General features: G+C 35.2%; 1 protein-coding gene across 1 annotated transcript in view; it reads left to right on the top strand.

Annotated features, from left to right (window-relative positions):
• Positions 1-1,348: 1,348 nt before the first annotated feature.
• LOC121431027 overlaps positions 1,349-17,714 on the top strand; it is a 34,489-nt gene continuing 18,123 nt past the window's right edge. The window contains exons 1-2 of the mRNA XM_041628490.1: positions 1,349-1,842; positions 2,012-2,375. Coding sequence (XP_041484424.1) covers positions 2,258-2,375 — 118 coding nt within the window. The 5' untranslated portion in view covers positions 1,349-1,842; positions 2,012-2,257. The remainder of the gene's footprint in view (positions 1,843-2,011; positions 2,376-17,714) is intronic.

Raw genomic sequence — 17,714 nt, 5'->3', positions numbered from 1 at the left:
AACAAAAATGGAAAATAAAATGACTTTTTTGAAAAGGGGTTAGGTCCATTTCAGTTTGGTTGCAAAAGGGGATAGGTCCACAAAGATTTTTTATGGAAAAGAATATTTGAAAGAAAAAAATGAAGACAAGTAGATTTCTGTTATTACCAATATCATGTTCACGTGATAGGGTATCATACAAATTTACTTTAGCATAAAAATATTGCAATATGGGAGAATAACAAAAATTCTTGGAGTGGACCTAACTCCTTTTGCAACCAAAGCCTTCTGAATAGTTAATCAGTCATAAGGGGTTAGGTCCATTGTTCATAAATTTTATTGATTTCTGTGTCAAAACCTACATATTTCAGTCGCTTAGATGATACCAGAGAAATTTTTAAATTTGCATTAAAACGTGAATAAAAGTGGCAAAGAAAAATCACTTTTTATTCAAAACAGAATGGATTCATTTTAGTTTGCTTGCAAAAGGGGTTAGGTCCACAATGATAATTTCGGAAAAAAAATGAATAGTAAAAGTTAAGACAGGTTTATTTCTTTTACACCCAATTTTATGTTCGCATGATAGGGTAGTACATTATGAGAAATTTAGTTTCTCATAAGAATATTGCAATAAGTGAGAATAAAAAAGATGATTTTTCTCTGAATGGTCTGAAGTGGATCTAACCCCTTTTGCAACCAAACTCTTCATATACTGTATTTCTTATATTTACTGTTATTTACACGTGTCTGTTTAAAATATGCATTATGAATAGTCTATAAAACACAAAATGATAACCATGTTGTAATACGTTCTTTATAATGTTAATACTCATTTGTAACACCGAGTGTACTTACATGCAATGGAAATGTATTCTATTTACATATAGGTTTTTTATTTTTTTTATTTTAGATGAATTTTAACTTTGGTTTGAATTTGAATGATAACCGAGAAATTTGAATCTGTATGGTAAACTTTAAACCAGCTCCCCACCAGCAAGTAGCCTTTAACATACTGTCATCTAAGCGAAAGATTTCACCTGAAATTACCAGTCCCATCCCTCACCCAGACACGCACCCTCGCGCGCACACACCCATACACACAGCCTCAAAAGGCCTATCAAAACATTTATAAAGGTACGATGGGTTGAGAATAATTACACACATTAGTCCACGCCATCGGTTGTCCCCACCCCCTCCCAACCAACCACCCCACGCCCTTACCCCCCCCCCCCCTTGAAGCCAATACCTGAACCATTCCCATGTCTCACTAGCATGACTAGGATGTAACGCACACACACCAACGCTTGTCACAAGCTACGTCCGATTCAATAGCTCTCATTCGTCCAAAGTTCATCCAGGGTGTGACAAGTTTCCCCGTCATACCCGAACTTGACTGAGCTTTTAAGACTGAGCGGTCTTCAGTCATTATGATGCACTCGACTCGGTTACACCTACAATATCGCTCGTTGGTCACACTGTTTATACAGGTTGCATTTGCTCGATCTGATAAAGGAGTTGCCAAAGCCTTCACATCAAAGAACTCTGTCATCTATACGCATTCGAGTTGTTCGTACCAGTGAGAATCGTTCGCTGGTCCACACTGTTTTCACAGGCCGCCCTTGGATCATCAGATAAAATAGTTGCAAAAGCTTTCAGACCAGCATTCAGTCATCTGAATGGATTTTAGCTGTTCATATCATCGATATCGTGAATTGGTCACGCTGCGTTTTACAGGATGAAATTTCTTCTGCTGATAGAAAAAGGGACCTATACACTCAGACCGAAGCCTTCAATCATCTATACGCAAGTGGGCTATCCTCACTGCTATTTAAATGATTAATTGATTACAGCCATTTATTAACAGTGAGTTTACTGTCATCTAACATTTTCTGAGAAAGGAGCGACAGAAGCTATTGGACCATAGCCTCTGCTCACCTTAACGGTTTTCAAAGAAGTTGCAGAAACAATTACCCCAAATTCATCAGACATCTGATTAACTTTGAGCTGTTCACGTCTCTCATACTCATTCAAGGGTCACACTGTTTTTCACTTACTGAATTTACCTCATCTATTAAAGAAGGTCAAAGAGACGTTCCCACCAACGTCGTCAGTCATCTAGACGAATCTGATGTGTCAATCCTTCCTTAATGGTTACTCCATTCCTACAGGGTTAACACCGATCTGTATATTGATGAAGGAGACTTAGAATAGAAATTAGTTACACCCAGACTTTACTATTTTCGAACGTATTTTGAAGGGATGAAGCACTGATGTCATCATGGCAAGGTGTAAGACGACTTCCAATCGGTGGATGACAATGGCGATATCGCTATGGAGGCTTATCATCGTCCATATCATTGTTTTAAGGAATGTTGGCAACTCGCAGCATTTATCAGGTAAGAGAATAGGAAAGTTCACGTCTTGTTAATGTTTATGTTTATTGTGTTGATGAAAACAATTCCATATTTTGTAAATTTGGGGAATTATTTTCATCATAGCCATTCCTTTATTTGTAAATCTATACGCTGTTCTCGTTTACATTTATGAGGTTAAACATGTAAAATATATAAATTTTACATGAATAACCTGATAGCTGATAAGCAATTTGTTTTGTTCAAGTATTTATTTCCAACTTCCCTGCTGCATTGATGATGTTGTTGTTAAGATTCATTGCTTGATAAGCAAGTAGTCAATTGATTCATTACTTATAATATACCTTTTTATTGTTATTTAAATAATGATAACATCTTTTGTTTATATTTAAATTCATTTATCGTTCAGTCATTCAGTAAGTTTTAAACAATAAGTTAATTGATTTATTTGCGTCTCTATTGCTTTATCTATAATCATTCATTTGCACTTATCAATCCAGTTAGCCTCATAATCTTATATTATGAAAATTAGCCAGTTAAAGCAGTCAGCTGCCTAAAGGCCTATAAACACTTATTAATATTTTTAGCGAGAGGTCACACAGAATCTAAAATGTTTAATTCAGACTCTACCGGTATTCCTGATAGTTTGCTACTGTAAATTTCATAATTCCAATCTTAGATAAGCATAGGATAAACTCAGTTTAATCACTGGCACTTGCATAAAGTCTTATCAGCTCTTCCAATATGATTTTCCTGATTACGTGATCATGATGATTATAGCTAATCAAATATATTTGATACACACCTTTCCCCTGAATATTCGATAGGAACATAAATCTTAAAGATATGAAGTACAAGATTAAGGGAAGGAAGTTACTTATCAGCTAGTTTAAACTATTTATCTTTTTTTCAATATGAATATGAAATATTGCCCTTTAGCCTGCGGTAAACCCTCGAAAGTAAATGCATCCAGTACCGGATCTGGTCAAGAAAGTTACTTTAATGACTTCAGAGCAAGCTTATGACGTAATTTTGCTGTCGAGATTGTGAGAGAGATTGAAGTGACAGTTGAAGATGGAATATCCGTTTATCATTCGTGGAGGAAATATACTTATCAACCGTTTAGAAGGTGGTGATGACTTTTTGGAACTACCCTGACCACTTGGGCGATTTTTCGTCACAAATGCGGTCTCCAAGAACGATTGCAAACCATTGAGGTACAAATCATCATTTCACCGATTCGGCTCTGTTTTGCGATATTTTTCACGAATTTGTAAAAAAAAATGATAAGTTAGGAATGTACCTATAATACTGAACTCAGCCGAAGTGTGTATACTGGAAGAACGGATTAGAGATCAGACAAAAACAAAAAATGACTTACTGAAAACATTTAGGAACCTCTAAATGCTCATGGAAATTATTAATTTTATTCAGGCAAATTCTGGGGATAACTGCTCAATTTTCAATTTCCCCTTGTGCACCGTTATTTTGTCAACTTGTAGAGTAAGCAACTTTCATCTAATCAAAACATTTTGAAAGAATATCATGCCAAGCATTATCTCTTCACCTTGTAATTTAGCACAAGCGTGACACAGGGCCTGTCATAATTACATCTATCAATGTCAACCCCGCATGCAGGTTGCATCCCTACTTGGCTTGTCATAGTTTGACTCACATTATTTATATTCATATTTTGAATTCAAGAATAGGGAATGATGCACCAAATCTTTTCTTAACATGGCGTATTTCAAAAGCTAATCTCATTTATTAATCTCTTTCCTCGATCGTGAATCACACAATATGTGGGATTATAGGGAAACAATGGGTAAGGACTGGTGACTGGGAGTGGGGAATAAATAGCATGAAGAGAGAAAGAAGGTATGTGGTCCAAATGACAAAGGCTAACCTTGTGACCTTACCGTAAGATCCGCCAACCACATATCTTGATGAATAAATACATTCATTATTAGTGACATTAAGCTAATTACATAATTAGACATCACGAACCGCGCTCCTGATGACTGAAATAAAATTTGAGCTTCGATTGTGTTAGGCATATTATGTAGTCACCATGGTTACAGGTTATAGAAGAATGTGCTTTCTCTGCAAAAGACGGTATATGTGGAGAAAAATGGTATTACATTAGATACCTCATGAATTATTTAATTACTCTGAAATTTGTTAAATTGGAGTAGAATATGTTACTGTCTATTTTTCTAGAACTTCAAGTCATTATCGCAGAACAATTGTCAATTAAGCATCCGCGCGATCCAATTATCTTGGTTTTGAGTAGACTCTGATTATGGAATATAATATATCGAGTTAGTCAAAATCTACCTAGATATTTACGAGAGAGTCAAAAGGGGCCTAAGCTTTCGATCCTAGCAGAATCTTCTTAGGAGGCAAAATGACAAACATATCTACGAGATATTTACGACATAAATTATAAGTCAATTCTTAGCAAACGGAAAACATGGCTAGCAGAATTTCTAATCAATTAAAGTGCACAGGATACAAGACGCTGCAATGTCCCTGCTTTATCCATTTTCACTAATTTCAGTAACACTTTTTAGAGAAACGTTTTAAGGATAACCAATTATGATTCCATTCCATTAATATTCGCTCCATGTTTGTACTTGAAGCCATTCTACCCACCATATCACCTAGATCTATATGGGATGTATGAGTAACTTTGAATCAATTTAAAGCTATTGGGATACCCTGGGATCGGTCGCCCCTACCCCCTATTGTAAGCGCATCATTGTGAGAGGATGTAGTATTCATGTGTGATTTCCTATCTCAGGTATTGTATTGAGTATGAGAATGGAACACCTCCTAGCATGCCTAGTTTGAGGGGCACGTCCAGTATCCCTTGCCACGCTCACAAATGTTTTGAAGTTATACGTTTACCATAAGTGGAGTGAAATTAAAGAATTTTTTTGTCGCTGTAGTATTTTTCATGTCATGTGAATATTTTAGGATAAAAAATTAACAAACAGAAAGAGAAAGAAATAGTCTAAAAAGTTTATAACACTGTGCATTTTAAAACCAAACAGGATCACAATTTTGGGGGTTTTTTTAAATGAAATGTAGGTTTATAAATAAGGTAACTGACCACCCCTGCCTTTCTCCATGCTGTGTACGACCATTGACAGAGGACGATTGGAAATAGAGAAGGGATTTGAAGAGGGGTGAGATGGGGTAAAAGACATCCCTCTTGAATACTCTTATCATCGTCGAACTAACCTTCCCAAAAGAGACTTAAAACGGACGGAGCTTCGCTTGGTATTCCGGCTTTATTTTAAGTATCATAAGAAACAAAATTGATCTAGCAAGAGCAGCAAACATAAAGTCTATATGAACATTGATATAACGAGAATATGATTTCATTTTGTTCCCCGCTCACTCCCGTGGGATAATGGTTTCGATTACTCATCTTGTTGACATCGTTTAAAAATAAAGGATGGCAGCAAATCACATCAGACTTAAATAATGAATAAATGATGCTAAAAGAGCCAAGTTTAGCTCAAAACGATGTCTGTTTCAACTCCCAGTGGTAATTTCCAACACTCGTTTCCTCTACAATTATATATCGTTTTCTTATCAAAGTGTTAGAAACTAACCTTGATGTGAACTTTTCATATGAAAATTTACAAGCTTGAATTGCAAGAAAATATGAGAGAAATAACGTCTTCCTTAGCGAGGAAAGCCCTGCGGACAAAATGAATTGGGGGTTTTGGAAAGGCCACTATATCACACTAAGATAATTTGATTTTTTTTTTCCTTTTTAGCAATTTATATTAGTTTTCGTCCAAACTCTTGCATTACTCGATGATTTTTTTTACTAAAGTTTTGCTTATTCCATGGATACCTTGTATCCTTTATTAGGTATATACGTTTTCCTTCGTCTTTTAGGAAGGTTAGTTCACAATGTTAAATGAACTGCGTCCAATCAAAGTATGTTTCAAGTCCAGACAAACGTTATATCCATGCGACTGCAAACTTGCCAAATTGATAAGCATGTCACCAGGCCTTTCCTGAATATTGGCAATTAATGTTGATATTCTGTGGCCTCCAGTCTCATGTCAATATGTTGATATCGATAATATCGTTCCTTTAAAAGAACCATCGTCTGCAAGAAACGGATAAGGATCTAGTTTTGGGCCATGAACTTTCGTCATGTTCTAAATGCTTGGCATGTGACATGCACATGAGTAACATAAGAAGGGGTCCCTTGGTTCGGCTGGGGGCACCCACGGATGCTGGGGATGTGGGGTGGGGGCATGGGATAAGTCTGAAAAACGATGAATGTCTAGAGTTGTAGGGACTGCACACTAACCACACATAAGATAATCACCAAATATATTAAGCCATTTTCTCCTTTCCTAATCCCCTCCTCAGTCTTTGACATTCTCCTCCCCACCTCATCCTTGGAATACTAAATACGCCTTTGGAGAAGGGATAACTTATTTTGTTGCTTATTTTAACCTGTCTAATCATCGAGGGGAGTGGGCAGTGGGAGGCTCCATGAAGCAAGATGTTGATAGGAGGATGATGCAGTAGTTTTTAATATTTCGACATCAAGAAAAAACTGAGAATAATTCAATAGAGAAAAGAGAAAAGAAATAAAAGCTATGGAAGAAGGGGGGGGGGGGTATAGTGCAGAGATGAAAACAGAGAAATCGAAAGAGATAATAAATAGGAACAACAATCAAGTCCTTCAAGAAGTCCCTTAAAACTCTTTTGTTCGAGGCAACTGCCTTCATTTAACATGTCATTCAGATTTTTGTTTGTGTGAATATGTTACCTGAAATTTTGAGCGCTTTGGGCCATATGGGAAAAGCGCGTTGTAAATATTGAGTGTTATTATCATATTAATATTATCATTATTAAAGAGTGCATTAGAAATATTCATTTTTTATCATTATTGATAGTAGTAGTATTGTTATCATGATAATTATCACTATTATCATTATTATCATTATCATTATTATTATCATTATAATTATTATCATCATTATAATTATTATTATTTCTATTTCTATTATTATCATTACTATCATTATTATTTGTTTTTATCATTATTATTATTATTATTATTATAAGTAGTAGTAGTAGTAGCAGCAGCAGCAGCAGCAGCAGAAGTAGTAGTAGTAGTAGTAGTAGTAGTAGCAGCAGAAGTAGTAGTAGTAGTGCTGGTGGTGGTGGTATCAGAAGGGGACAAAAAATCGAGATAGAGGGCAAAGGGGGGCTAAAATAATCCTTGCAAATAAAATGTAAAACGCCTTTCAATTAATGATTTTGTGCTAATTCGCAGATCAACATCATCGTTTAACCTGAACACAATCACATCCAGAACAATTTGTTATTAATTATGAATTATTCTTTAATGAATCTTTTAAAATTTTACAGTCTTTTATGATAAATGAATTTGTGTGGATTATATTGTGAATATGAAAGAAAATAAAAGTTTATTTGAATAAGAATTGAATACATTTTCATCAGAATTTCTGTTGGAATGTCACTTCGGACCATGCCACTGACAGGTACTGACAGATCAAAGTTTTGTTGTTCTAATTATGGAATATCATTGGAGAAATACCAGACAGGAAATCTCATTCATAATCTAATATTCATATCCTGCTCCGTCTCATTATCACTCATGCCCCGACTGATAACATCTTGTGACGTCACAATGAGGACTGAAATGAAAGAGAAAGGGAGTGCAACAGTAATCACCAAAATGTCCACCACCCAGCCTTATAGCCAGGGTTTTCCATTTGGTATTTGACCACTCCAGTTGCCCGTATCATAAACCTTGTTAAAATAAACAAATTTAAATAATAGTTTAAAGCTAATAAAATTCTTCAATCTTATTGGTTGGTAGAATATTTGTTATAGGAATCGTGCAATTGTTAGCATAACAAATATTTATAAAACGGAACCCAGAGTTTAATTTAAAACAAAATAAATACTTATTGTTAAAAGAATATATTCAAAAGTATTTCCAGGTTTTGTCGTATAAGGTTCTGATAACTTTTATTTAGCCTTTTAAGAAAATCGTTATTAATGAAGATGTCCATAAACATGATAGAATATAGAATGAGGCTACACTTACATGTATATTTAGGAATAAATGATAGATATTTGTAAATTGATAGAATTTGTCAATATAAATGAAAGATATAAGAAAAGAGAATAATTGAAATATTTACGATTGATATGGGACGCTTGTGTATTAATAAAGAAGTACCGGTAAAATGAAATAAAGGACATTATTTAAGGAAAACCCTTGATGCTTATTCTCTCTACAATTAAACAAAGAATGTGTTCATAGTGGTTGGATTGTTTAACCTGAACCGACTGCTACCTGTATAATCATACTATGACCGTTTTCTTTTTTTTTACGATTGATAATGATGAACGCAAACAGTGCAAATTAATAAATTGTACTCCTAATACAGCATGATCTAGGGGGCAACCTTTAATAGAAAACATCCTTGCATCGTTAAGAGGAGTCAATTACCACTTTCAGGTAGTATGATTGTCAAGAAGCTTAGTTTGGTAATGCAAGACGAGTGGGATTACAAACTCTGGATTAACGGAGTAATCCAACCCCCAACAAATCTCCTCCAACGGAAGGTTGTTAATCGTACCCCATGTTCACCCCTCATTAGCCCATTTCTTGAGGCAATTACCCCTACCATTTGGCGTTGCACCTGACACCCCAAGACGGAAAGAGGGGGAAGAACCATTGCGAGAAAGACCTCTTGCGGATTTGTCGATGACACCTTTAAAACATATCCAGGTGTTAAGAATAGGCTTTTGGTGTCTTTGACGCGATCTAGTAGGCCTGGTGATATAGCTGTCTTTGTATATCTTTCAGTATTGGTTGGTGGGATGAAAAAAGCTTTTTTATAGGAGATAAAGATGCTATATGGATGGGGATACATCGGTGATTGATCCATCGAGATAATTCACCAAGAACATGAAGATTAAGTTTCTTAAAATGTTGAAAGACTCCGTGACCTGAATGAGGAAATAGTATGATGTTAACACTGGATTTATCTAGTTCAACGAATATGATTATAATCACATCGGCCTATTATCGTAGTAAAATTAGACCTAAATTTAGACCGACCTAGAATTTGGCTAACCCAAACGGTAGCATATAACCCCCGCTAACCCCCTCTACCTATCCTATTCAAAGAAATACAGGGAAGTTATGGATCAAGAATTCTACAGATATCCAGCGTGATCATGTTTGTCATTTAGAAATTCTAAATGAAGGAAATCCCCCCCCCCAAAAAAAAAAAACACCGACGTATTATACCGTGGGACGAAAACATTACTGTCATCGACCAAAGAATTTGGGGACATATTTCAGAGGAAGATACGACTTAACAAAGATTGAGAAAGTTCAGAAGGTTTTTATGTACTCAAGATCATAGATTGGATATAAGATATTAATACGCTTTAAAAGAATATTTTCATCTGAGAGAATATATGTTATTTGGAATTTAGTTGACCATGTTGAGAGTTTAATCCAAGTTAAATTATTTGTTAAACACGTTAAAGGGGCTCCTGAATAATGGCATTCAGTAAGTAAATATGTAAACATATAATTATTGCGGGGAAATATCTTCAAAACATTAAGGAAAATTAGTATTAAAAAGTATAAGGTGTTATTTCAACAACAGACACACATACACACCCCCACAGGCACCCTCACACACCCACACACACACGCACACGCACACACACCCTAACCCACACAACCTATCGATATAACATTGGGGAAAGCTTTTTTCAAGAGTACTTATAATTCTCAGGAGAATTAGTAAATTATACATGTAATGTTTGCTTCAAGGTTTAGTTACATGACAAAATTGCCGCCGACCTACCGTTATCAATAATAATTTTTCGACAAACACACTCTTAAAATGTTGGGCAACGTACTGTCCACACAACAATTGGTTAAAACTTTATCCAATACTGGGTAGTTTTAAACCAATAATGTGTGAAAACTAGAAAGTATTGGTTGAAAACTTCCCAGAGTTGGATACATCTTTTTAACCACTTGTTGTGTGGACAGTATGTTGCCCATCATTTTAAGTGTGCATGACGAACTTACACAAATTTCAATCTACAAATTTTCAAAATCATACACATTGCATGGTGGAGCACCCGTACGGTCTCCTCGCACTCCATAGCTGTACTTGAGAGACAATTCACCAGCTGTCCCTTAGGATCTTACATAAGTCGAGGTCTCCGATATATCAAACTCCCTTGACTATATACATAATTATAATTTTCATAATCCACCTACTTTCTTAACCCTGAATTGTTTCTATTTAAAGGGAATTCACAATGTATTTGTCAAAATGCTTTGTTTTTTTTTTTTGGGGGGGCGCAGGGCGAACACGAACAAATTGGAGAAATCTTGTCGCGCACTGAAGAGTGAAAAAATTGTATTTTAAGAGCACTATACTATGAATATTACTGACCTCTTACATAAAGCATACGTGTTATCAATTAACACGTCTGTCACTGTGGACTAAATTAATTAAAAGTCAGTATCAAAAGCACGCGCTAGGCATGTAGATTAATGACAATCTATTTAAAAATATATATACTTTTTTTATTTAAACAAAATTCTGGGGAAACTGAGGGAGGGGTTGAATGTCCTCTTGGTGCCGCAATTAGAGTTAGCTTGCACATAATCGGGGTTGTCATTTTTTTCAAGCAATCTGCTCATAATGACAATCCTTCTCCTGCAAACTGTAAATGTTAAATTTTCTTTGTTGGTAGTAGATCATATTCATTTAAAATGACTTATTTATTTTTGTATTTTTTTCTTTATGATTCATACCAAAATCAAATACTGATATATTATGTTTGTTACGTAATGGAAATTGTATTGTATTCGAATGTTGTGAATGCGGAAGAAAAATAAGTCTAATCAAATAATACTCCACAAAACAAGCTTCCAGAGTCTTTAAACAAAATACAACACCACATGCTATTATATATGCTATATACTTTAATGTGTGTTCAGTACAAACATAACAAAATAATAAATGTTTAACCTCCCCTAGTTTGCTCTTAAAGGAGATTTAGCGAACTTTGTTTGAGATTGCTTATTCCATTTCCAACATGTTCAACATCATGGTCAATGCTTTTACGGATATATCGGGGGAGGGGTGCAAGATTACACTGTGTATGCCTGCTCGAGCAGGATTGGAGTTTACCCCCCCCCCCCCCTCGGTGCAAGCATTTGTGATTGAGAGCAGAAAAATACGGTCAATCATGCACATACTTAAGAAAGCTCTATATGAATATTACTGACCTCTTACATCATGCATACATGTTATCAATTAACACGTCTGTCACTGTGGACTAAATTAATTAAAAGGTGGTATCAAAAACACGTGCTAGGCATGCAGATTGATGACAATTGAATCAGTTTATCGTATGTCTAATGGCAAACGAGGTGTATGTTCAGTGATTGTACGGTCATATTGTTTCATTTATTTTTTTTTCGTTGGATGAGGTGTAATGGGAACCTGTTTTGATTAAGCGATTTACATTGAATTTCTACTTATTATGACGTATTAGCGTTTTGCCTATTATTAAGTTTACTTTAAATTGTTTCTCAAAAGTTTGAGAATATTCTCCAAACCCAACGCCCATTTTGAACCTGTTGAATAACGTAGCGATTGAGATCATACAGAATTCGGCATTCATGTATATGAACTTAATTTCAATTTTAATAATATATTCCTAATAACCCCTAATCTTATTATCTATAAAAATCTCATCTTCCTTACCGATCTTCTCAGTAGGTCGCCCCTTAAAACACACATTTCGTACACAGCAAAAAATCCGTTGTTGATTTAACACCCGGCCAGAATCTATACATGTATATGTCCACACCAGAGAAGTATTGAAACCACACCAGTTTGGAATCAAACCGATGCTGCTTTAATACTAATTGGTGTTGTATAAACACCTTTCTGGTGTTAGACTAAAACGGAACTGGTGTTGTTTAACACTTCTCTGGTGTGGACATATATAGATTCCGGGCTGGTGCTAAATCAACACCGAGTTTTTGCAGTGTAACTGTAAAAAATATATAATAATTTTAGTGAAAATTTGTTCGTATTAATATTTATTTCACTAACTTAATTTACTTGTGAAAATTGTATATTTGTAAAGAGCACTGAAATTACATTTGTTCATAATTTTAGTCACCACATAGCTACAAGAAGAACAAGCCTATTAGTATTTTTTTGTTGGGGGGGGGGGCTGGCTGATACTTGTTGGCTGTTGCTATTGTTTGTTTGACATTGGTCCGCTATGCAATATTAAACACCGCATCCGTTTTGCAATTAAAAAAGAAGGTTGAAGGTTGTGATCGTTATTCACCACAAATAGCATGGAAGGGAACCCAAAGCTGGCACAAATTGTACATGCAAAACAATCGTTGCAATTGTTATTACACAGGACCTGCATGGTTTAATCGACTTTACATGTTGTTGTTGACATTGTTCCGTTATACTGGACAATGTTTGTCATAACATCCGTTATATAAATAAGTAGGTTAATGTTTAAATGATCCTATACCACATAAGCAAACGAGGATGGTAAACCTTTTTCCAAAGGAAAATTAAGACGCGTCCTTATTTTATAAACATAATGCTTGGACTAAAGATTATCTGCCCATTTAAATTGTTACTCATTAGCCTCAAAATTTGGATATAGCATTTCTGTGGTTGCGGTGCCGTTCGGATCGTTTGATATACCGAGTACTATAAAAGGACGTTATGTCAATGTAGAAGTAAAGACTTAGTGTCCTTATTTCTCCAAATAGGAATTTATAAGGTTAATGAGTTAAGAAGGGTTTTAAGCATATAAAAGGGTCAATCTTTGGTAGGTCTGGTCGTTATGGCAACTGACCAACGATCTTGTTCGGGATTACACATAATTATATACATCGCCGTTATAATGATGTCATCAGAAAGAGTATAATCTTTGTTTATCATAGCCTGTAGTCATGGAATCCACACGCAACATATTGTCGAATAACTATTTGATTTTCGTTGAATTATTAAGAATAAAATTGGGGTAGAACTTCATATAATAGGCATCAGACTCTAGTCACATTTTCCCCGTTAGTTGATACACCACATATAATAGCAAGGTTATATTTATCATAACCGCGACCTTTTCTTGCAATAAGTGTCAGACACTTGTTCCTGTTTCTTCTATCGCTGTTGGTGTTATGTTGCTCAAAATGTAACATCTTGAACTTCGAATAGATCTACTGAGCCTCAACCGCATTAACAGGCCTCGCGCATTCCTGCATATGTTGCAGATTGATTATAACATCTGTGAGGTATCTTTCTATTTCACGGAGCTCCTCCTTCACTAATATTCGTTCGAAAATAGTTTTCATAAAAGATGTTGCCTGTTTTATCTACTCTCCACAAACAGCATGATTTTGCCAGATTTAACCTACTTTCTCCCGGGGTACATTTCTCGTTTGCCTAATCTACCTTGTCATGATAAATTCAACTTTCAGCACCCCTGGCTTAAGGAGGATCGAATGTTGCAGCTCAATTTTACCCCCTCCTCGCAACCTTACCCCTTCTTTCAGCGAAGTTGGGAAACGAAGAGCTGACGGCATTTCCAGGAAAAGTTTGAAAATAACCTCGCTGGGTAACCTCTCCGAATTCCCCGATTCATGCACACTTTATGGTGGAAATTATGAGTCAGTATTTGGAATTTTTTTTTGCCACTTCACGATAGAGTTTTTGGAACTATTCCTGATTAATTTGAATTTAATGCATATAAAAAGATGAACATTCCTTTCAGAACATGTATAAAGTGAAATAGAAGAAAGAAAGAGCGGATAGTTCATATCACCTAAAGAAATGATCCTTGTGATAAATATGAGTAATGGCGTATCACATTGAAATTGCTTTTTCCATGGGCATGATGAGTTTGGGTAACTTTTAAATGAAATAATTTTGTAAAACAAACAAAGTATGATACTTTCTTTCTAAAGACTATCTTGACTACGGGGGGGGGGGGGTAAGACGCATAAAAAAATGGAAGAAACTCGGAAAAGAGGGAGCAAATCGACCGAGCTTGTCATGTGGGCGCTTTTGTATTTTCAAAAATTACATTGAAGGATTTCGTGCACCAGTCATGACAGCACACACAGTAATACGTGCATGCATCCTCTGGTGATCATGGCCATGATGCACAATATATAATTGTTTTCTTTAATATCTATCCGAAAGCCATCAAACTCTTTCGAAAGCCATCAACCACTTTCAGAAACTCGAGCCACTTATACACCGTAAACGGTTCCCATTCTCACTAACAACTCTGAATGAACTTTGCCCAAAGTTTACTTTAATCGGTAGATTTTGACCTTCGATAAATTGGCAGGGTTTGATGGAAGAAAAACACAGTTACAAAAAAATAAATAAACAAAGCAAAGAAAGTGAAATCGACGACAAATTACAAAATGCCCTTCTTTGGATTCATGATAAATACATCGATCCAATTGAAACAATAATATTGCTGTCCCCAGCTGTTTGATCAGGCTCCTGCCCTTGATTAAGTATCATTATTTCAACAAACAATTTTATTTAGTTAGTTAATCAACCACACATTAACAAGAGGAAATGCCTGGATTGAAGCTGTAAATCCGTCAAAAAAAGGTCAGAGAGAAGCAAATGAACGTATTTCACAATTATTCTAATGGCTCATCACCACTCTGAACTTTTTAAGCGTTGTATGGGGATTTCCTACGAGGGCATGGGATATGCCTTTGATGATTGAACTGTAGAGATGCGGGCAGATTCGATTCTTCAACGGTGTTCCATTATCTACACTGCAAAAACACCGGTGTTGACTTGTCACCAGCCCGGAATATATATACGTCCACACCAGAGAAGTGTTCAGCTACACCAGTTTGCTTTTGCTATAACAACAGATAGATGTTTATAAAACATTAATTGTTAATTAGTATTAAAGGAAACCAAAACCCAAGAAGAGAAGCAATCTTATTGGAAAGAGTAAAATGAGAGGAACAATTAAAAAAAGTTTCATCAAAATCGGTTATGAAATAAGCAAGTTATGGGAGTTTGAAAACTCTTGTTGTACTTTCTACGGGGATCCTAAAATTTTGTGAACAACTCTCCATTTGTTTTGTACAGAAATTTTCAGATTTCCCCCATTATTTTACATATTTCACATTATCTCCTCCTGACCTTGACATATTATGTGGTGTGAATTATATGTCCCCAGAACATAATGTTGTGCTCAGAACGAGGCAAGATGCAATTTGAAAGATAATGAGGAAAATCTAAAAATTTGTGTACAAAACAAATGGAGAGTTGTCCACAAAAATCAGCCATTTTGAAGCACGTTTGCCAATTTGAGGATGCCCATAGAAAGTACAACAAGAGTTTTCAAACTCCCATAACGTGCTTATTTCATAACCGATTTTGATGAAACTTTTTTTTAATTGTTCCTCTCATTTCACTCTTTCCAATAAGATTGCTTCTTGTCTTGGGTTTTGGTTTCCTTTAACACAACATCGGTTGCTTCCAAACTTGTGTTGTTCCACTACTTCTCTGTCATGTCTGTTGTGGACATAAAATAGATGGTAAATCAACACCGGAGTTTTTGCAGTGTACGGATAGCTCGAAAATGATGAGGAATTTTTACTAGACGTAAAATAAGAAATACAAATAATAGGACAATAACTCGGGAAATTTACACTGGGTAAATCTACCCTGTTCCAGCGAACCTCGAAAGATATACATGTAATTAGCATTAGCATTTTCATATACGTCTAGCTTCTGATGAGATCTTTCTATTTAAGAAGTCTTTTATATGTGGTGTGACTCGGACGGAGACCGAACTCACAAACTTCCGTTCGAAAGATGGGCCCTCTGACTACTACCAATGAGCCAACATGCCCAGTATACCAGGGTCCATGCTTCAAATATCTCTTTTGTGACTACCCCGGTGGGTTAGGATTTTTTTAAATTTTTTTTCGGGGGGGGGGGTAGCATTGCTATCCCAATATAAGTTTGATTTTTTTCTTTTGTCTTTTCGATAATTGCATTTTTTTTCAAAATCATACTTTTTATCATAATTCCTTAAATCTAAATATATTATTATAGTAATTATCAATGAGAAAAGCATTGAAAAAAAAACAGAAATTAATTGAAAAGCAATATTGATTACAAAATTCACAGAATAAGATTCACGTAATCATGTTTGTTGTCTCATTATGGCAAAAAGACTGCTAATATGGCTTTTTTTAAGGGAAAGAAAAAAATTATTTTTAAAACTTCCAAAAAAATCACATAGCAAAATATGTATTTCCTGTGCACATTGCGATAAAAATGAATATACAAAACATCATTTCAATGATCCATATGCGGTTTCCTTTGAACCCCCATTAGCAACAGCTGTTTTCATATTTTGCTTTAAAATTTCGAAGCTTGAAACACAAAGACTGTAACACCTTCCATTGACTCAAGGATTAAATATGTCAAGATTGAGAAGAACAATACCTGTTTAATCCCATAATATTTGGGAATAAGATCTGACTAAGGTTAGATGTCTACCTTTGTTTTTATCCTTTGACAATAATGTTTTGTGGTTCAACAGAGATCATCTTGTCAAAAAGGATATACGACGATATCTGAAATCCAAACACATATGATATCAAGTATCAAGACGACTAATAACTTTTTCTTAATATTTTCTTACTTTTCCCCTTTTTTGTTTTGTTTTTTGTCTTATTTTGTTACAGAAAACGACATTGGCGCTTGTTTTTGTTTTTCCTAGTATCTGGTACAAAAAATGAAAATGAATTCCAGCAGTATAATGAACCTTACATTTGCAAATATTTTTGTCAAAACTGAATGTTGTTGAAAAACTCCCAACGTTGCAACGAACAAACTGTATATTTTTATGTGCATGTTTATATATTTATATTTAATATCATATCTTGTGCAATGTATTTTATTGTGATTTTTATACGGTAAATTATTAAAAAAAAAAAAAAAAAAAAACCTGGAGAGCGTTTCATTACAGGACTTGATCCGACAAATCCTGTTTTATCAGACAGTTACCATAGTAGCAGTGCTTCTAAGCCAATCAGAATCAAGGAAAGTTGTCAGATCTGACAACTTGTCGCATGAAAATGTTGATGAAACGCTCCCCGGATTCACGAGGAAAAGGATCAGCATAACATGAAATAATAGGAATGAAGAAAGATACATGGTGTACCGTGAAACCTGCTACATTTCTTCTTCGCCATGGAAACCT

Source organism: Lytechinus variegatus, chromosome 17, assembly GCF_018143015.1.
Source record: "Lytechinus variegatus isolate NC3 chromosome 17, Lvar_3.0, whole genome shotgun sequence".
In the NCBI taxonomy this organism is placed as follows: domain Eukaryota; kingdom Metazoa; phylum Echinodermata; class Echinoidea; order Temnopleuroida; family Toxopneustidae; genus Lytechinus; species Lytechinus variegatus.
Note: the sequence above shows the minus strand (reverse complement) of the source record. Positions and strands in the feature narration are given on the sequence as shown.